General features: G+C 35.6%; 1 protein-coding gene across 3 annotated transcripts in view; it reads right to left on the bottom strand.

Moving 5' to 3' along the window:
• Window positions 1-23299, bottom strand: part of ZnT63C (solute carrier family 30 member 1) — a 121794-nt gene that overhangs the window by 29314 nt on the left and 69181 nt on the right. For all 3 annotated transcript variants that reach the window (XM_017903879.1, XM_017903863.1, XM_017903871.1), the window contains exon 3: window positions 16597-16819. In XM_017903879.1, coding sequence (XP_017759368.1) covers window positions 16597-16819 — 223 coding nt within the window. The remainder of the gene's footprint in view (window positions 1-16596; window positions 16820-23299) is intronic.

Raw genomic sequence — 23299 nt, forward strand, 5'->3', positions numbered from 1 at the left:
TTTGATTTAGCAGTAATGTCGCATCTAATATTGATCGATATATGCGAGATTGTAACAATTTAATATATATATATATATATATAAAGAATCGTTAATATGATAAAAATTTCGATCATAAATAGTTTGATACTTTGAAAAGTTCCTAGAGAATAAGTAATTTTAATCGTTTTTGCTGAAATTTAGATAAAGTAACTCATTTACGTAATTTATTAAGATACATAATTTATCGATACAAAAGATTTTTGGTAATTACAGAAATTGGAGCAAATCAAGTCTAATAACCTTGACATACACTGTCAAGGACGTCCTCCCCGATAGCCTCTAAGTAGTTTTAGCCATCGCTTGTGCTTAGTCAAAAAGTTATAAACATTAGAAATTTGAAAAAATACATATTTTGTAAGTACATATTTTCGACATTTGGCAACACCGATCATGCCCTTTTAGAATTACGCATATGCCATTAGATTTTTGATTTTTAGTTTTTAGTTTTTCACGCGTTAATCGTGTTGGCAAGCTGTAACGCGCGATTTAATATAGCTCGATTCGTATGAATTTGAAGAATTAATTCTAATACGGTAAACGGACAGTCTCGCAAATAGGTATTGTATCGCACTCGCTATACGACCACATGTGTATAGCGTGTGCAATTGGTTATACGTTCAGCTATATTTAAATCGTGAGCAAACGGAGGGCCGCTTACTGCTCGGAATGAGCGCGACACGATATTTATGACATTTACGCATACTGAGATTCTATGCGCAGAATTACACATGTCGATAACAGAGAGTGTTAACCTGTGTCACGCATTGCTAACTACTTTTCGTAACCTTTCCCTTTTCAACTAAATTTTTTACAAATTTATAATTTTCGTAACTTTTTTTTAGAAAAACACGAGCAACTGCTAAAACTACTTAGCAATTATTCGGGTGAGTAACTTAGGCGATATATGAAAAACCCAAAATCATCATAGTTGACTCGTTTAAACCGCATAACTACTAAAATTAGTTAGAACAAAACTTATTTTGTTAAGAGAAAAGAACGAAGAAGGATTATCACAAGGACAACCACTTGCGAATCACGATGCAATCTACTCCTTTTTCTCTTTTTATATTTATTATGTAACGTGCATGAATATGTGACTCGGAATGTGCGAATTAGAGAGAGGTTGGCAGTGAAAGTATCTTTATTTATTTTGATCTTTATTTATATTTTGGGGCGGATGCTCGAGTGAACGAAGTTAATGAAATCATGTTAGTAAATGAACTGAACGGTGTGGCGTCCCTTTGCGATTTCTTTTGATTATTCGTTGTTTCAATATTCACGGCATAGCATCTCTTCGCGATTCATTTCCCCGTTTGCGTTGAGCGAGTCTTCGTAATATTTCGTTTATTTATTTTATCACCAACCTAATAAATATCGCACGAAAATATTGCTTTTGCTTCTTCATCCTATAATTTATACTTATAGTTGTACATATTTATAGTTCCCTATCGTACACGCTAAAACATAATTATTTCTTTGTACACATCTATCAATATTATCAATGGGAAGTCATTAATAGGTATAAATTTTCAAAATCCAGTCTTTCCGGAAGTAACATATTATACTATGTTTTATATTATAATTAGAACTTTATTATTACAGTATTTGCATTAATTTAAAATTCCGAAATTAATAATTATCATTATTTGCAGATCATTCGGTATAAAAATACTTCGGTAGAGAAGAAAAGTTTATAATATAGGATAAAAAGATAGTAATAACTTTCATAAGTGTGAAAAGAGCTGAAGTATGTAGCGCGTTTACGTGAGTGTGCTTCTCTTGTCTGCTTGGTGTATATTGTATGCTGCCGCGTGGTCCATATAATAATAATTGTGTGCGATAGAAATCCAAAGCCCCTACTTATTTCGACACCAAAAATATTGTACTTTTTAGTCTCCATTATGCGTTTAAATTATTACGATATACTAGTTTTTAGAAAAGAATTTTTTTAAATAATTGAGTATCTATATACGGAAAGATAGCAAGCACATCTTTTATATATCGAATTCTGGATAATTTGTCTGGTTATATAGGTATTCTAAGACTCTGTTAATGTTTTTAACACTTACTCAACTTGTTCGAATTTACAAATAGGTTTGTACATGAGATAACTTATAGACTGCAAATTAGTAATTTGTAAACGAATATGGACATATCGTAACATTTCTTCATTTTCCTCGATAAATTATAACATTCGAAGAAAGTTTCTGCAACGAGATTTTATCGATAAGACATCTACATATTGCAACGGGGCTCCACTAATAATATTCTAATAACATAAAGGACTGGCCGAATATTGTATAACGTAAAAACTCTCTAAACTGGCTAAAATGATGCTCTCGTAAACCCTTTCTTAACGGAACTCTCCCGAAGGAACTGTGTTGCCCGCGCCCTTGTACCCTTATTTAAACCATTCATTCTGTCCTCATCTATACCCATGCTCTCTTTCCCAATCACGCTTTCCCATGCATTCTTTGTAGCCCAAACATTCAGTGGGTCACGTACCCCAAACATTTTTTTTTTTTTTATTGACTTCACGAGTTTTACAATCAATTCCTCAAATGGGAATTGTCGCGATCGAAATTGTATTTCCGACGGGTTGTAAGGCCGTCTCGTGACTACGACACGTGTTGCCCGCCAAATTAATATTGGGCAACTGTTTAAGTTGCACGAGCGGAAAAGAGTCGTGTCTATGACGTTCGACGTTTCGAAAAGAACCGTGGCGTGTTGTTGATTTGAATCGGTTAGACGGAGGTTTTGAAGAGAACCGTGTCTCTGAGATCTCGAACCAAACTGTTCGATGTTTCGAGAGGAAGTGTTTTTAGAGAGAACCCGTGTCTCTCAGATCTCGCAAGGAAGTGAGCTCCTCGATCTTCCTAAGATCGGTCTTAGGAAAAAATCGGGAGCTCGCCAAATATGATTGGCTGTTTTTGACCAAGGGCGTTCCCTTGGTTCGCGAATCCGTGACCTTGGAGAAAGGGAAGGTTCCCCCAAAAACAACGATAGTGGAGGAAACCCTCTCCTCCAAAGTGGGGTACCTGGGGTCCACCCGCGCGCTGGTCGCCCCATCGTTCGTTTATTACCCCTAGCGAGGGCCTGAGGCTTCCAACGTGTGCGGACCACGTGGAGCCCTCAGACCTTTGTCAGCCAAGTCTTAAGGGCCGTCGCTTAATTTCGTTAAATTAGGGATTTCCAGGATTCTCGTGTTCCGCGACACGAGAAGTCAAAGAAAAAAGGTAAAGCATTCAAACATGCTGAAGGCATGGAGCGGAAAATTCCGATGCCGAATTATTCGACCCTAAGACCTGGCTGTTGGAAGACCGTAACGGGTCTTCCTTGTTCCACGACGGAACAGGAATTATAAGTAAAAATGATAGCTTTATGGGGGACATGAAAAGCAAATACGTAGATCGTTGCATCGGTTGATTACTTGCAGTATGTGTAATACAATGATGGAGTTAGAGTTATCAGGAGAATCGACGTACCAGGTTCAGGGGAGCGAATCTTTTTAGACTAAATGGAGATTTATTTGGATTTGACAACTTTCTAGCTAATTGATTTTTGTGACACGTTAACTGACTTATGTGGCGTTTGCTAAATTGGGTGATTTCGCATTTTACTAAAGGTATAGCCAAGTCACGATGTATTACGTCGTTTGTAACGTACCATGGGGCGTTACATATGTTACGTAGCGTTTTAGATTGGAATCTCTGTATGATCTTGATATTGGAGTTGCTGGCCGTGCCCCATAGCTGTATACCATAAGTCCAGACAGGCTTGAGGATGATCTTGTATAATAGTAGCTTGTTTTCCATCTTTAGTTTAGAGCGATTACCGATCAGCCAATACAGTTTTTTCATTTTAAGCCTCAGCTGCTTACATTTGGTTTGGATGTGTCTTTTCCATGTCATTCTTCTGTCCAGGATCATTCCAAGATATTTAGCCGAGTCGCTTTGGGGTATTACAATGTTGTTCATCTTAACTGGAGGACATGTTTGCTTGCGTAGGGTGAAGGTCACATGTTTAGATTTCTTTTCGTTTACTTGCATGTTCCAATTTTTAAACCAGTATGATAAATTGTCCAGATGCTCTTGAAGAACTTTGGTTGCTTCCAGGGGATCATTGTGTGAGGCCATGACTGACGTGTCATCTGCAAACGTGGCTGTTGTGACATTTGGAGTGGTTGGTATATCTGAAGTGTAGATGAGATATAGTATCGGTCCTAGAACGCTTCCCTGGGGCACACCTGAGTGGATTTTATAGGCTGGAGTGATTACATCCTGGAATTTAATTTTAAATTTCCTATCGGCTAGGTACGATTGTAGAACCGTAAAGTATGAATGTGGGAGTAGTTTTTTTAATTTATAGCGGAGGCCAACGTGCCAAACTTTGTCAAAGGCTTGCTTGACGTCCAGGAAGACTGCGGAACAGTATCTTTTTTTCTCTAGGTCTAACCTTATGTAGTCCACCAGTCTATGGACTTGTTGTATAGTTGAATGGTATCTTCTAAATCCGAATTGGTGTTCGGGAATAATATCTAAGTCTATCAATATCGGTTCGAGACGATTAAGAAATAATTTTTCAAATAATTTTGAAAGGATTGGTAAAAGACTAACGGGACGATATGATGCTATTTCATGTTCTGGTTTTCCAGGTTTGTTCACTACGATAACATGGGAAACTTTCCACTGGGTGGGAAAGTGACCCAGACGTAGTATTGCATTAAAGGTTGACGTCAATAACGAAATGCATCTCTTCGGAAGTTCCTTGACCATCTTGCCGGTTATTCGGTCGTGACCCGGAGCTTTTTTAGGGTTTATGTTGGCTATCGTTAGTTGAACCTCCCGATGAGTGAACGGTGCGATAGGAGGAGACAATTGGTAAGGTGCCTGTAGATATTTTTCTAGTTCAGCTGCGAATTCCTGAGAGCTTGAAGTGAAAGGTTTGAAAACTTGGGCAAAATATGAGCCAAAAGCTTCTGCTTTCTCCTGGGGACTTTTGGCCCAATTACCTTGTGAGTTCTTGATAAAAGGGATTCTCTTTTGTGGCTTTGAGATTCTTTTGCTTGCTCTCCAGAGTGAGTAATCGGTAGCTTTAGAGGGAGACAGGCTGCTCATGAAACGGTTGAAGGATTCGTTCTTGAATAGGGATAATAAGCGATTGAGATCACTCTATTTCTTTCTGGTTGCTCTATTTAATAATCTCTTGTTGTCAGGCGTTCTATGGTTCTGCCATGTTCTTCTCAATTTCCGTTTTTCGCAAATCAAATTGGATATGTGATCCGGATAAGTGTCCTTGGGAGAATGGAAGTGGATTTCAGGAGTTGCAGATCTGGCCGCTTCGATAATGTGGTAAGTAAGGTATTCTATTGCATTCTCTATCTCCTATTCCGATTTTAGAGGCTGGTTTGATGTAGTTTTGGTTTCAAGGAGTTCACGGAGGAGAGTCCACTTTGTGTACTTGTTGCAGATAGAAGGTGTGCTTTTTTTAAAACTGTAGTATTCAGAGAGGCAATAATTGGAGAATGGCCTGATGAGAGATGAAAAAGAAAGCGGACTTGAATGTATTGAGATGAAATGCCTTTGGTGAGAAAGAAATCCAATAAGTCTGGTACTTTACTTTCATCCGTGGACCAATGAGTGACTTCTCCAGTACTCGCGTGTTCTAGTTTACATGCCTGCATGCATTTGAAGAGTGATCTGCCTCTTGGATTTATAATTCTTGATCCCTAGGAGGTATTTTTAGCGTTGAAGTCACCACCTGCTGTAAATTTGTTGCCCAGTGTTGAGAAGAATGTGTCGAAGTCGTCTTTTGATGTACTGTGCTTGGGAGGGGCAGTATACAGCTGATAAGGTTATAGGGCTATGGAGGATTTGTAATACTATGCTAGTTGCCTGTAGATGTTCATGATTGTAAGCTGGGTGCTGAAAGTGGCTTATATTAAATTTTATTAATATGGCAGTTCCACCATGTGCTTTTCCGCTTGGGTGATGTGTAGTGTATGTCTCGTAACCTTTAATCTTTAAATAATTTTTAACAGTGAAGTGAGTTTCCGTAATTAGTATTACGTGTACGTCTTGGCTGAAAAGAAAAGATTCTAGTTCATTTTTACGTCGCGTGAGTCCGTTTATATTCCACAGAGCAATGCGTAAAGGCTTATTGTCCAAGATTTTGCTACTATTTTTGTTACTATAGTCATCGAGTTGAATAGCATATTGATGATTTGTTCATTTTGCTCCGCAAGTATTTGTTCTAGCTTGGTGAATGATTTTTCAAGTGTATGGATAAAGTTGAAGTTTTGTTGCGTAGTATTGTCTTCAGTGGGTTGTACCCTAGTATTATGCTTTGCAGCTTGTGCATATGTGTACTGGTAGTTAGAATGGTAGTCGTTGTTTGATGTTGTATCAAGGGGGACCCAGGTGGATCGTTAGATAATTTTTTGGCCCTTGGTTTTGGAAATGTTTTTTCTTGTAGATCTTTGTATACTGACCAGCCTCTGTAGCTTGCAGGATGATTACCCGCGCAAAGAGCGCACTTAACTGGAGAGTTTTCTGGTTTTTTGCATTCGATAGTAGGGTGTAGTTCTGAGCATCTTACACAACGAAAGTCACGGTTACAGTATCTTTGCGTGTGTCCATATTGTTGGCATCTCTTGCACTGGACTATTTCCCTTTTCTTGTATGGGGTCTCTATTTCCACTATGCAATTCATTAGGTTTTTAACATTAAAGATATCCTTATTGTTGTGTTTTTGCTTGAGGTCAATGAAAAACAATGAAAGTGGCTGGTGCGTTTTCTTATGTTGGATATTTGTTATGTTCGTTACTTCATGTTCAAGTCTTAATAACTCTTCTTTCAACGCTTTTGTATCCACAGAGTGATGGATATGTTTCAAAACAATCCTGAAAGCTCTCTCTTGTTTGAGCTGGAATGTATGAAATTTTGCATTCTTATCTTTTAGAATTTTTACTATGTTCCTGTACGCTTCAGGTGTCTTAGGAATTATTTTTACTTTATCATTACTGACCTTTAGACTATATGCATCCTCGTTAACTTCAGCTGATAGCATGTTCATCATGGTTTGTATGTCGATAACATGATCCAAAAAAATAGTAGTGGAGAGGGTACTTTTACTAGAGTTGTCTCCATAATCACTTCACTGTCTTTCATCTTTTCTGGTATAGAAAATCTGCTTGTTGTAGTTATAGGATCCATGCTATTGGTTTTTTGTTTAACGTTTCTTACAAGTTGCTCAGGACTCCTTTTACTCTTGAAGTTATTACTAACTTGAGAAAGGCTCTTTTGCCATGCTGGAGGGAGTACTTGTGAATAAGTGTCATTATTGTCCTCTGTTTCCATTTGCGGGGATGTGGACACTTTAGGTTGGTAATCCGCACACGAGACTAGTCTCGTAGCGGATTAAAATTAAAACAGCACACGTTGTGTATTTGATCTATAAATGTTTTTAATAGAAAACACTGTTTGAGGTGAAACGCACACAGATGTCACTTCGCGGAATGTGAACGTGGAGTTAACTACTCGGCGTCCTATGCTGGTACTGCCTCACACATCAATCACTGAATATTCATCGTTTCGAAAATCGTGGATTAAGATGAATTTGATACGAATCTTCGATAATATTCGAACGTGTTTGCGATCGAGAATCGAAAGCGTGGCCGTCAGCGTGTTGGAGGAGCGAACGAACCGGCCCGTGCTGTCTCAAGCGAACGACTATTCCCCAAACATTTAGACGCATACCTAACTCTTTTCACTCGTAACCGATACTTCCATAAACATCCCGTCCACACGATCCTTGCACACGGTCACTCATCCTTCCGTACGCACTCCAGATAATATTCCTATATACATTCTTACAGTATACTAATAAGATTTATTCAACTGACTAATTTCCGCGAGCCTTTATGTTTACTCTTCTCTTCTTCGTCATTATACTTGTGCTTTTTTATCCAGTTTTTTATTCTTTCAAGTCTTTGCAACATGTTGCTATACAACGAGATGGTTCAAAGGAAGAAGTTTTAAACGAAAAAGCTGGATTGATAACAATTTTGCTTTCAGGGACCATCTGTGAAATTTCTGAAAATTTCTTCTATCTCGTATGAAAGGTGTTTTATGCTACTAAAATCATACGGCATATTGCAAACGTTTCTTCTAGTTTGGTATTTGCGCGTTGAGAAGCAACGGTTCTGAGTTGGAAGCAAAAAAGAAAAGATTTTCCTACTTTGACCCTTATTTTTATTATGATATACAATTTCGTCACATCATTCTTGCGTCATCTTATCTACATATTCGGGAAGATCAAGCATAAAAACATTCTTTCGCATCTTTTCCGTCACTGACAATCGTTTTGATGTAAATTTGACCAAGAGGAAATTAGATGTGTTTTCATCGCGTAAACTTTTGAAACATCATTTTTTGAAATGATGACGTTTGTCTGCTAACATTATTTGCATTACTGTCGTTGAATTTGTCTTTGTATGCTATATAAGGATGAAGAAAAAAGTGTGGAATATTATTGAAAAAAATATCGATGAGTTTGAAATTAAGGCCAAGCCAATTCTATTTACAGCTGCGGAGACGTATTATGAAGCAGCTCGCGTACGTTTGTCTTTCCTAATAATAAGATACGCATGATTATAGTATATTAAACAAATAAATGATGAGAAAATCGGAAGGAACACAATAGAAAAAAATTAATGCATTTGCAATTTGTACGTCGCTTGGTGGATCAATTAGTTGAAGATTTTCGTAACGCTAATCCCAAAAATCGTTCAACTTCTGGAACCGTAGGAAGTTTCTAAAGCGGGCACTTTTGCAGAACGATCATAGGCGACTTTCGCTAGACAAAGGGATGATCTGTCATGAAACGTAAAGTGGAACACGGTCTAATAGTCTTTCAAAATATCTTATGTAGGATGATCGCAGTTCTGCCGCCATTACGAATTGCGGTTAGAAAACTTAATCCCTTATTATCAAACGATATTGCAAACCTAAAACGCAAAACTTACATGATATGGAGAAGTCTTTATAAAGAAATCTTTACTACGAAGAAAAAGACAAGAGAAGATTGCAGCAATGATAGTCGTAATTATCAGGGGGCAGGACAGGACAGGACAGGGCAGGGCAACTTGGAAAAAGTTGCGTGAACATTAATTAAAGAAGGAATAAAAACGGCAACATATCCATCAAATTTCTTCGAAAAATTAGTACAATCGCTGCCATGTCGATTACAGAAACTTACAAATAATAACGGTAATCCTACAAAATGTTAAACTAACATTTCACATTGAATTTCAGATTGACGTAATAATAAGCTAAAAATATATAATTTTTAGTCGTATTTGTTTACAACTGTTCCTTCGACTCGTTGAACCTGTCATAGTGACCACGATATTCTATCGAATTGCAAAGTTAATATACCAAAATCGACAACAACAACAACAACAACAACAATATCAAGTTAAAAATAAAATAAGAAAAACATAAAAATAATAGTATCCACATAAACTCATTCAAGATGACCCTTATACGACGAAAAAAAAATTAAAGGACAAAAACACTGCTTATTGCATTACATATCGTAGCCAATACAACGTGTTTTGCAAAAATGTTCTCAAGCGTGATTTTCAAAGTCTCTCTTCTTCTCCTTCCTTCTTCTATTCTTTTCTTTTCTTTTTTCTTTTTTTGCGAAACACGAGTCGCAAATGAATGGTTCTCCGAAAAATGAACCGCAAATATTTTAACTTATTGCACGTTGAAGACAGTGCACATCGCACAGTGATTTGAAATGCTCATAACGAGAAAAAAATATCGTAGCATCTACATGGATGCTTCGACGTGTGCAAAAATTGGTAATAAAATTTGATTTTGACAGTAATTTACACTATACTTAACGTAGAGATCGTTTGCAGGAGGAATGACTAAAATAATATTGTAATGCTTAACAGAATAAAATAAGCTTTATTAATAGAATAACAGTGGTAACTATGCACACTTGTCCCGACCTACCACATCTTCACTCGACCTTTTACTCTCACGCTCTTTACAACACGCTTTCTGGCACACTAGCAACTGACAACTTTCTTACGACTGCCTTACGACTGATTTGCCTATGTCTTTGTACTCTTATTTTAATCTTAACATTCGTTCGATGAATATCGGGCAAAAGTACCATAGTTGTTAACGAAAGCTTTATTACTTGCTCAAGCCAACTTTTCACCTCCTACGTCCATTCCTACTTTTTTTTTTCAAATCATAACGAATGGAAAAATATAAACCGCCATTGGCTAGGCACTCCAAAGATTCGAACCAAGGCCAAGGCTACATAGACACAGATTCAGAAAGGGAAATAATTATGAAAGAATGGAATCTACCGAAAACGATAAACAGAAAAAGACTAACAAAAATAACAAATGATATCGAGGAAAAGACTAAATGTTTAACAGATCATACTCCAACCCCAACATCAAACACATATGAAGTATTGAACCACGCTAGCAAATTTCCAACGAAAGAGACAAAACCACCGCCAATATTTATCGAAGCCCACATCGTGAACCCTCTAATGGAATTATTAAACCAATTATTAGGCCGAAAATCATATGGAATTAGAAACTTAGAAAATAATCAGATCAAGATCCAAACTGCAACTTTCGATAATTACAGAAAATTAATAAAGGCATTAAGATGCAAAAGATGCAAAAGATGCAAACTATTACACCTACTTCAGGGTAAACATGAGAGACGATATAAAATAGTGGTTGAAGGACTCCATCCCAAAACCGACACCGAAAACAATAAAATACGACCTAAAGATAAAAGGTCATCAAGCTCTAAGTATCATAAATTTAACAAAAAGTGAAACATCTGTCCCCTTACCAATGTTTTTAATGGAACTAGCAGCGGCAGGAAATAACAAAGAAATCTATAACAACAACCTGATATGCAATACGATAGACGCGATAAAAGCAGCAAGAGTCAAAAGAAATATACCTCAATGTACGAGTAAATCTTCTAACGGAATTCTTAGCACTCCAGAAATGGATTCACAAGCAAACAAAACATAACCTAAATCATAGAATGAAACTGCAACGGGCTACAACGAGGAGTGCCCGAGATAAAAGAATACGCTTCAAGAAATAGAAGCAAAATATTTCTCCTTGCTGAAACACGTGAAACATGTGAATCACATTTTAAACTTCCTTTATACACATATTACGGCACTCCACACCAAAGTGGAACTAAACACACAAGGAAATTAAATACCAACTTCCATTAAATACCAAATCCAAACAGAAAAGATACAATCAACCATAATCAACGTAACACTAGAACAACGGATAACAATAGCAATAATTTATTGTCTTCCCAAACACTCGCTAGCTGCAATAGAACTGATAGAACTCATCGACAAATTAAAAAACGACTTCTCGATAGCGGGTGATTTTAATGCGAAATATCAATTCCGGGAATGAAGGTAAACCAACTGCAAAGGAGTAAACCTGATGCTATGAAGAATAATCAACCACAGACAACTAACAATCTTATCAATCGCCAGACCCACTTACTGGCCAACCGATCCGAATAAAATACCATGTACATTGGACTTTGGAATTACCAATATGAAAAGCCATCAAATACTGAACACTTAAAGTTTACCTCGGATCATACATCAGTAATATTCGCGATAAATTCGAAAGCCGCTAAATTTTTCAATCAGTCAAACCTAACAAACAGAACTACCAACTGGGATAATTATAAAAAAGTTATAGAAAAGAAACTAACATGTAACATAACACTCAAAACCAAACACAACATAGAAGTAGCAACAGAAAAGCTGACAACTCTTCTTCGGACAGCAGCAATGAAATCTACGCAGTACCAAATAAAAGAGAATGAAAGAAGATATCCAGCATATCCTGCATTTATTGCTGAACTAATTAAAGAAAAGATATAAATAAGAAGGCAGTCACAACACAGGCGATTATCACGCTTGAAGACAGAATTTAATAAAACTATAAAAACAGAAATTAGTAACTGTAACAATAACGACTTCGACAGATATTGTATTTCCTCCAATCTCGATACAACTGAAATAACAAATTAGCCCCTGTGGAAAGCGGTGAAAAAAATCAAAAGACCAATATAATATCCAATAAGTCCAATCAAATCTCTAGCCGGACAGTGTCTCAAATACTGAAAGAACAAGCCTCTAACCGGGCAGGGTCTAAAATACTCAAAGAAGAAGTAAATACAATGGTGCACTACTTTCAAGAGGTATTCACTAACGATACTCAGTCCCAATAATAATAGTATCGAAGACAGCATCACCCCCAATCAAACCAACTAAAAAAGAACTCGAAGCCATAATTCGTAACCTCAAAAACCATAAAACACAAGGGAACGATAGAATCACAGCCGAAATGCTGAAAGAACTACCGGCAAAAGAATTAAGATATATCCATATACCTTCAAATGCAATTCTTCGGGTGGGATACTTCCGCCAAATGTGGACAAGTGCAGAAATGGAAAAATGCAGAAATTATAACATTACTAAAACCTGGAAAAAACCCCAACATACTAGCAGATACCAGCAAAGGTAATTGGAAAAGTGATACATAAAAGAATCATCGCTATTGTTAACGATAAAGAATTAATTTCAATTAATTCCAATTAATTCCAATTAATTTCATTAATTCGGCTACTGAAAAAAACAACACCACCGAACAAAGTCATCGCATGGTGCAACTAATCGACCAGTCATTAGAGAAAAGAAAAAAAAGACTGTTCAGCACTTTTTCTAAATATCGAGAAAGCTTTCGACAGAGTTTGGCACCAAGGACTGCTTGAAAAATTGCAACACTTGCTACTCACATCGATACATACAATAATCACATCTTACGTAGAAAACAGAAGCTTCGGAGTAAAAATTAAAGACACTGCTTCTGACATGCGTGTCAGGACAATTCAAGTTTAAGTACCTCAAGGAAGTGTATTAGCCCCTCTACTTTACACTATCTACACGGCGGATATCCCAACAGATGAAAAGACTCAAATGTACACGTTTGCAGATGACATTGCAATAATCTCCATTCATGTTAATAATCTCTTTAACAGAAATTTCCATATTAAATCTTCAAAATCATATCGTAAAAGTGGAAAACTGGTTAAATACTAACAGAATTAAAGTCAACGCCTCTAAATGCGCACGCATCTTCACCTTACGAAAACCTGTGCAAACGACTAACCTTAAATTATATAACAGCACCATACCACTAGTAACCTCGGTGAAATATCTGGGTCTTCATTTAGACAAGAAATTAACATGGAGCCAACATATAAAACAGAAAATTAAAAGACATTAAAATAGGAAACAAATCTATGAACTGGCTGTGACGAAAAAGTAAGCCCAACACGAACAACACACTTCTCGTATATAAGTGTGCAATAAAACCAACTTGGACCTATGAAATCCAGCTCTGGAGAATGGCAGCAAAGTCGCATATCCAAAAAATGGAAAGCAAACGAGCAAAAATCCTCCGTACAATAATAAACGATCTTTAGTATATCAGAAATGATGACATTCTGTGGGCAACTTTCACCGCTGACCATTGTCTTCCGGCGGGAGAAAGCTCTTCGTTGGAGTTCTAGGAAGGCCTCGCCGAGGCCCAAAGACAACAGCCACAGACAGGGATGCTAGACGCCAAGCTGGGACGTCTGGACTGGAGCTCAGCGGAAGAAGCTACGGACACGCGAAGACAAGGCAACGGAGAGGGGACAAGCCCTATAAAACAGGGAGGGATGCGTTTTTGGGGCACTATCCGACCCGCATACGTAGAATAAAGAAGTTACTCAGAAGCAAAAAGAGTATAGTTTCACTGAAATCCTTTCCTACAATTCGTAAATCACTAAACGTTCCCTTTGTACAGGAGGAAATTATGCGTTTGACGAACAAGCACAAAGCTAGAATCGACATCCACGCAAATCCATTAACGACCAACTGTTATGCTGACACAGTTAAATTAAAACGTAAACGTCCGAAAGACTTACCGAAATCATAACATCTCTCGTATGTATGTAACCAAGGTAATTGTAGTACTTGCCGTTTAAAGTAACGAAAGTTAAACGCCATTGTACAAATGTTTGAAAATATTTTTAAATAGACACAAATAATAAAGGGAAAATAAAAAGAAAAAAGATGTTTTTCTGTCTTCTGTCTTCTGTCTTCTTTAACACCCAGGCTTTTTTCTCAATCACGCATTTCCCACGCAACCTCACCCACAGTGGTCCAGGTACTTTAAACTCTGAAGACGCATTCTCCTCTTGCACGAGGTTACTTTCGTCCTACGTCCAAAACACTCTTAGCATTCTCTCAGGACCGCACTCGTTCCATTCTTACATTAATGAAATTACAAAATTGGATTTTTCCTTTTTAAGTTCCATGTACTCGAATTCGACCTAAAATATAGCGTAAAATTCTAGGCGTTCTAATCACTAATTTCTACATTATAATTGTCTTATAAGTTAATGGTATTTACAAAGAATATGTATTGATTCTGATCCTTCGACTATCCTATTATGTAACTGTAATAAAAAAAACTGTATACATTAAATGTTAAACAAAATAACATTTTTCCTCACTTTAACCACTGTGCGTCGCTTAACCGATCGGTCAATGTTTTCTGCTGCCAAAAAATTTACCCGATACGATGCATTAATCGAGTACCATGTGAATTACGTAATTACTGTATATTATTCAAACAAATAAACTTATCGAAATTTAATTACGTTATATTTACTAAATTTTAATGGTTCGAATAATGATCAAATATTTTTTGCCAAACATCGAAATTTTGTCCTTTTTCATTTGTCATGGTACACCCTGTGTTATAAATAAATTTCTGTTCGTTATAATCCGTGTAACAACCTTTTACGTCTAACTATACATGATTTACATGTATTTTTTACTATGAATATTTCGAGAGTTCAAGAATTTCGAAGTTAATTTGATGTTTTTAAATAAAATATATATTTAGGATCCGTATTTTGGATTTATATTGAATTCTGAGCGGAAATAGTATAAGATACATAAAGATTAGCCTTTAGTATAAAATAAGTAATTTTATTTTAATTCTTACAATTTACATCGCGTAAGTTGGAGACTCGATAACGTGATAATATTCATTAACACATGTGGTATTACCGGTAATACTAAAATTTCCGATTTTTTCCATATTTTTAGCGATTCGCATCATTAACTGAAAACACGTCCACTTTTACGCTATTGTTAAATTTCGTCTTTACTTTTATCTTACTGATAATCATATAAATACAAACACTAATGTAACTGTGAGGTTGTTTCTATTATAAAAAAGAATTAGGGATGAATGCATAAGTGAAAAAGAGGGTGAAAAAGGATAAAATATAACCGAAGGCAATTGCTTACGTAACATTTTGTAACGTAGTTTCAAGTCTTTTGTTAATATTAAACAATTGGTTTTGACAAAATATATCGATTCTTCGATTTACACCGTTACTACGATATTACATCACGGTTATGATAGATTGTAAGAATCGTATGTATGATCGTAAGGATTTCTGACACGAGCAAAGAAGCCTTTTCGATGTTGTTCTCAGTGTCGATGACCGGTTTATTTAGGTTTAAGTTAGATGATAGGTCGAAATGCGTTTGACCTCACAGCAGGGAGAAGGCTCCTCATAGCGCCTCAAGGCGCCCTCTCATTTTATTATATTTTATTTATATTTTACATAATAAAATTTATTTCATGTAAAATTCATGCTTTATATAATGCGCGCGCGCACAAGCGCACACACGCGCACAAGTGAAAGTTAAACGTGTCCGAAATTTCTCGATGATTATCTCGCAAAATGATTACGATATTGCAGGAAATTGGAAATCTTACGGAAATGTTTAAACATATTGAATCTCCAATATTATATAACGCGAAATAAATCAATGAAAAATAAAATAAAATTAATTGTTAACCGTTAGACTTAGTATCAACTTAACAAACCCGTGCAAAATGCGATCAATAGCAATACTTTCGTAGTGACAATATCGATACCTTCTTCTTAAATAATTAAGGATCATTTTTTTATTATTACATTCCAAAAAATCACTACTCGCTACACGAATTGATCAACAAACATCGAGCCACAAGGAAACATAAAATTCTTATAATTTTTATTTTTTTCTTACTAAGCAGAATCGATAAGATTTTCCTGATTAAAATAAGATTAGGCACGATCTCAACGGAAACGATTTGACTTTAATAATGTTATATCCCTTTTACGGAACTGACGCGAATCAATTAATAGCAAATTTAACCAAATACATTTAACAAATAGCATGTTTGTATTTGCTTTCAAAATGACATAATGAATATTAATAGTGTCTGAGATTGTCAATTTAGATCTAAGGATATCTAAGGAAAAAGAAGAAAAAAAAAAAGAAAAAAAAGAAAAAAAGAAAAATAGAAAACCATTTAAATGTAATATCGTTCTAGATAATACTCACCATGAAACAAACACAGTCCGATAACATTCACTAGTAAGCCAAGTGCTCCAATCGCCACAAGCAATTTTGCTTCGTGTATTTCTTCTACTTCGATAAATCTTTTACACGCTTCCACGGTAATACCGAAACACAATGCGACTAAAAAAACGGCGTTTACCAAAGCTCCTAAAACTTCAGCTCTGGCCCAACCAAACGTATTCTTGGACCATTTCTTTGGTGACATCTGTAAATCATAAGGGGATTTTTTAAGTAACATTTCCGAAACATCGCGAAAGTAAATAGAACAAATATTGGATTGTTTGGAAAATATATACCGATTTTAACAGTTGACTTCAATTTTCTTTAAATACTCACATTTTTCCGATACCAAACGCTAGATAGATTTGGTTACATATTACTGACTGGGTTCGGTAAATGTAACAATTAAGGAAAGAAATAGCTTTTCATAGAATTGACAAAAAAAGGAAAAAAAAAAGCAAGAAAAAATAGAAACGAAAAGAAAGATAAGAAAATATTATAGAGAATAAGAAAATATCGCTTGGCTATCATTAATTTACGTCTTATCTAATTTGTTGAATAGAAGCAATAAAAATTTGGATATGCTGTAAACATGAAAAATATGGCATTTCGGTGAATTTATCGTCGAAAAAGATGAGAAATTTTTCAAAAAAGAAATTAAACGATGGAAAGCAAGAGTTGAAAATAGATATAATATCGGTATCGATTCTTCAAAGAGTTAGGAAGAATTTTTATTGCGAATAACTGTTATCTAGAATCAATATCTAGAATTAATATAGTAAACATATCGGGTTTGGTTTTGGTTTCTCAAAATCGATATTATATCGATTTTACATTCTAATTACAACGATTCTAAAACAGTTATATAGGATATTTGATAAGTGCAAGACTCGAAGGTCTTATAGTATTCATTGAGAAGAATAAAAAAATATCTGATCAACCTATCGACGTAAAATATATCGAATTTTATTATTCACGAATATTCGATATCGCGTGTGAATTTCTGTGCAATACGTTGAATGTAAATAGGTCAATTGAATCTTAATTCAAAGATTTATAGAAGTAACGTAGAACAAAGCTTCTTGGTTGCAACAAATATTTGATATGTCCTCCTTTCGTTGCAATAAAAAATTCATATTTGCAAAACATAGGTAAATATCTTCAAATATTCCTTCTAATATTCCCTACAATATTGTACAACCTGCATTTTCTATTCATTGTAGTAATTTTGTCATTATTTACAACCGATAAAAGCTTTTCAACCTCGAGTCTACGTATGTATTTCTAAATTAATTCTTTTATTTACGTTCAATGTTTTGCGAATAAACTACCGATATCGAATATTCGTAAATAATTAAAGTCGGCTTTACGTGAAAAGCATTGATCACAGAATCTATTTCAGCGGACATTTTTCATTCCTCTCAGCGAATAATACAAGTCCCTTCGAGTCTTCAAGCCATACTTCTCCGATGTATCGGTTCATTTCATTTGTTACACGCGACATGTGAACGAGTTTATTCACATTTACTAACTCGTCTCGCTGAGTGAAGTATGAACTGTTTACTTCTTCCGTTCTATTATCGAATTAATCACGAGCACTTTAAATTTCCTATAAGACAAAATCACATTTTTTTCCCGCTGAAAAGCAGTTGAAAAAAATTACTTAAAAAAAAAACGCTAATCGAATACAAACCCATTGCCGCCAAAGTTTTTCCTATTTTCAATTTTAATTTTCCTGACAATCCAATACGATTTCAAATCGCAAACATGCTCGTTTATATGCACATACTATGCGTTATTTAAAAAATGAGTCGCGAGATGTCACAAAGATAAATGTAAGTCGCCCACATAACTTAATTCCTAGGCAAAGCGCATAGAGATAATGCCAATGATATTTCAATTTATAATGGAAATATGTTAAAATATAAGAAAATATTTTGAAATATATCGTATTAATGTATTAAAAGATACAAAAAAATATAGAAAGATTTCATTTAAAATTTCCGGGTAGCACCTGAACAACGCATAGCAAAATCTCTGGCTTTATATTGCAGGCAAGTTGAGCGGGTAACAAAATAAACGCAATTAAAATATAAAAAATGATTTATTCTTATGCCTATGCTATAAACGTTGACTCGATGCTTCTCGACTCTCTCTCTCTCTCTCTCTCTCTCTCTCTCTCACACGCACACACTCTCTCTCGCCTCCCCTCTCTCCCCCCCCCCTCTCTTTTAACCCTGACAACAAATTGATTCCCTCGCATCCTAATGCGCATATTTTACCCTCACATTCTATCAAGGAGAGTGCAAGTCCAAAAAATTAATACAAAATGAAAAATAGATTGAAAAAAAAAAACAATTAATTACGAACGGGATCGAACACCCCAAGCCTTCAGCGTAGGAATTTTCATATGTCTCCGTTAAGCCAAAACGACACTTGATAACTATTCAAGATAAATCTGGAAGTAAAGAATAATAAAGCTTTAATCATAAATATCTCAAAAACTGTCGAGTAGTTGCCCTTATATCATGATACATTTTTTTGAACTGGATGACTAAACCAAGAAACCTGCAAAGTTTCAACTAAATCAATGACTCGAAGGACTTGCACTCTTCTTGTAAGACACTCTTCACTCGCATTCGATATTCCCATAAATATTCCGTTCATACAATCCTTGCAGACGGTCACCCGTGCTTCCGCACGCACTCCAAATATCAGCTTGAACGCTCGAGTCGAATCCGAGGCCGCTGTTTATAGTTACTCGTTTTCGAGGAACGGCCCAAGCGTCCCCATGCACCCCATATTCATACCCATACATAAAAGATACTGTCATCCAGACAATGACCTATAATATTGTTTCAACGTATATCCCACGTACACGCATACAAAACGTGACATTTAATTTTATCCCTTTCAATTACTTGCAAATAGTTTGAATCATGAAAAGATGTTCAAAAAAAAAAAGAAAAAAGAAAAAAAAAAGAAAGAAAAAAAAATGTTTAAGATAAATGTACAATATCAGAAAGTACGTCAGAATAATTGGCTTTTCTGCTATCTTGGCGTTTTATCGAAATTCACAGTTTGTTTCGATATATAAGAAGAAAATATGTAAGAATAAGAATTCACCTGATATTATTATATAATATGCATTTACGTCATTGTTATTATTTATAATGAAAAATACTTTAGATAAAGGTTGAATACTTACGAGAAAAGTACATTTTCTTTTTCTTTAGGGACATTTATGAGTTGATTAAAATCATCTCGTAAAATTTTTTAATTGTTTAGAAGGAATTACAGTATGAAAATTTCAAAAAGAAAGGCAAACGAAGATATTTTTCATAGATAATCGTTTCATTCGAATCGGCTTATAACGCTTTTCGGTATATTAGGAATGTTTTGTAGAAGCGAAAATATTCTATACTGTTAGATAAATATTCTATGCTAATTCTCGGTTTCAATTTAATATTATTTATTATAATTTCCTTCAAGAATGTTTTCAAATTATATGAGCTGATATTCTTGAGAATGAATATATCGGGATCCCCCCCACGGGGGTTTATATGTTTATTTGAGCTTCTCTTTATTCCTTCGGTGTGTTCGGATGGTATGCTTCTTACGAACTGTGTTGTCTCTTGTGGTTCCATATGATGATCTGGTGTCCTATGGTGCTGGCCTGGTGGTAACCCTGTGGTCGTCGTTGCTATCGATAGGGTAACAGGTAGAAGGACGACAGGAAAGGACTGATCGGTAAGCCTTTCTTCTAGCAGGCCCTACCTTAGACCGGGGATACTTAGGTGGCATAGGAACTTCTATTTAAGGGAGGTCGTGGCTTCACCGAGGACTTGCGAGAAAGTCCTCGAACCTCCTTCAAGTAGGAATATTGGCGAGAGTGAGAACTTGGTCACTACAAATATTAAAAAATTCAACGAATATTCATGGAATATTAAGAAAAGATATAAATTTTTACGATCATTAACCTGAGAAAAATTTTGCTTCGGCAATAATAAAATCTTTCGTTTAACGTTTTCAAACTTTAAATTCAATTATGTGTAATTAACGAGTCTGAAAATTTAAACCGAAAATCTGACTAATACAATATTATTTTTAACATATTTATCCTGAATTTTGGATTCGCCATCTAGATGTTTGCAATTTTGACTCTGAATTCATGATCAGCGATTTGGAATACCCATGGATATCGTGTTTCGGCCCAATCTAATATCTTTTTACATATCTGCCCAACATTTTAGTGCCATCGTTTTGTTTTTCTTTTTTTCTTTTCTTCTTTTTTTACTTTCGACTTTGAATTCGTAAGCAGCAATCTCCAAAATCCAAAAATTTTGTACGAATCAAAGGATATTTTCATATTTTGGTTAGCTTTTCGGAGAATTCCTCACTGTGTTCGTCATCACTCTCTGTTTTATGGTCCCTTAGGCGCTGATATCTAACGAGAATAACGGCGTGCACCGATTAGTCTCTACCTCTGCTGGCTCGTTGTTAGTGAAGCCTTAAGTTATCTAATTAGCTATTGGCTAATTTCGGTCTAACGAAATTCAGTATCGAGTGTCGCTTGTGTTCGTTTGACATTCAATGCGATGAAAATTAATTTCGGCCAGCTGGTTAAATTATCGTTGATTCGGGCCAACTAATTAACGGCAGCGAAATATTTGCATTCAAATCGATATACTATATATCCGTTTCGAGCAATTGTCATATTCGAAGGCTTAAAAATGACTTTCCGATATTCTACATATTCGTTAAAGGATAGAAGTTATTTCGATTGGAGAAAAACTTGGCAAGACTGTTCCTTTGTTTACGTGCTTCGCGCGATCTTGATATGCATACTTGTTATCATCCGTGACGAAATGAAATAATCACCCGTCAGGCTTAACTCTTAATGTTTATAACTCATTATCGATGGAGCCTGATTGAAACACCAGCGCCCCTGTCTTGTGAATATGCGAAGAAAACTCACATCTTAAACATCGTTTCAAATATCTTGAATATTACCTCGCGTATTTTACCTAGCGTTGAAATTCATTTTTGATTCACAGTCTTTTTAACACTACCGACCGGAAGCCTATTAATTCCCTGTTAATCGGTTGTCATGGCGATAAACAATTACTATTATATGAGCAGTAATTTGTTATTTAGTATTGAGGTACGTTGCTCAGTTGCGTTAGTTGCGTTGCTTTGCATCTGAGCATACGAAACGCACAGATACTCCCGTGCGACAGTCTGAACCGAAACAGAGCCGGCGCCAGGGAGAATCTGCGGCTGAGCGGCCGGTCGGACGTACGTATGCCGTTGAAGCTGCATATATGCAAGTTCTAAAATGTCATTTTTTTCGACAGTAATTAACAATAATTTTGCCATTAATTATCGGATTCCAATGATAGCGTAGAATAACAATATTAATTAAGGAATTCGAACGTAATATCTGATTCCATTATTATCTCATTCAATTACTTTATTACACTTTTTCGTGCTGATGAGAAAACGAGATTATGTGTCTCTTCTTATCTTCTAATAATAAATTTACTTCTCGTTGAATCGAGATCAAACATTTCTTTCTTTTCTTCTAATGAAATTTGCAAGTTATTAATATCGTTCTTTACGATAACATTCTCGTATCGTTTGTTTGTAATAAATAGCAATCTTACGAGTTATGGTTATACAAGTATAATATAAAAAAAAGTACGTTATTGTAAGAAAATTACCGACAAACGAGCCTCATCGGCCTCCGATAAACTCGCGAAAAACTCTCGATCGTTTCATAACGATGAAATCTAACGACGAGATCCATAACGTGAGATCTTCGCGTGGAATAAATCTTTTTGAATTTTTCACTCGTATTTCTTCGTGTCGTCCTTACCATATTCCATATATGCATTATATAGATTTTTAACAAATCTATATAGTGAAAACAAATTTTTTGAATTTTGTCGGCGTAATCGAGCAAAATCGCCACTATGCGACAAATCCATTGCCAATCAAAGTTCTACTATTAAATCTTCTATTAAAGTATCGATGAAAATTATGATATCGTGGAACAAGAATTACACGAGTAAATTCAACGTTATCTTGTATTGTCGACGTGCAAAGTTTATGTTTATAGAATGTAATTTACGGAAAAAATATTTAGAACATAAAATTTTTCAAGTACAAGATATGCTGGCACATTGAACGTACTGTGAATCTTAAATATATACATAAAGAAAACATAAAGAAGCACTAAATTTCGTCAACTTTGATTACCTAACGTTTCAGTAATTGATCAGTATATTTCAAAATTTCATGCGACGTTTGATGCATCGAAATGTAATGTTAACGTTAATTTTGTTATGATAAATGTGTCGTAATAGCGAAAGACAGTTTTACACTCGAAAAATTGAACTTAGACCAGCTTTTTGGAATCGAAAGTGACCAGTGCTACCAACGTCGCTCAAAGGACGTTCTTTCTCCTCGGGATAACCGATTCGTGAACCATAGAAACGAACTAGGTGAAACTACCAGTCAGGGAACGTCTACCCTTGTCAGGCTCTCCATTTTCTTTACAATCGACATAAAAAAAAATCACGGAGTGATAGGTCGTCTTCGTAGACGATGATTCGCCGTCAGTCGCTAATAACCGTCCATAAGTTCATCCAATCTTTCTCTAAAGTTCGAGAAGTCTTCCTCT

Source organism: Eufriesea mexicana, unplaced genomic scaffold (genome assembly GCF_001483705.2).
Source record: "Eufriesea mexicana isolate 0111107269 unplaced genomic scaffold, ASM148370v2 scaffold4744748238, whole genome shotgun sequence".
In the NCBI taxonomy this organism is placed as follows: Eukaryota; Metazoa; Arthropoda; class Insecta; order Hymenoptera; family Apidae; genus Eufriesea; species Eufriesea mexicana.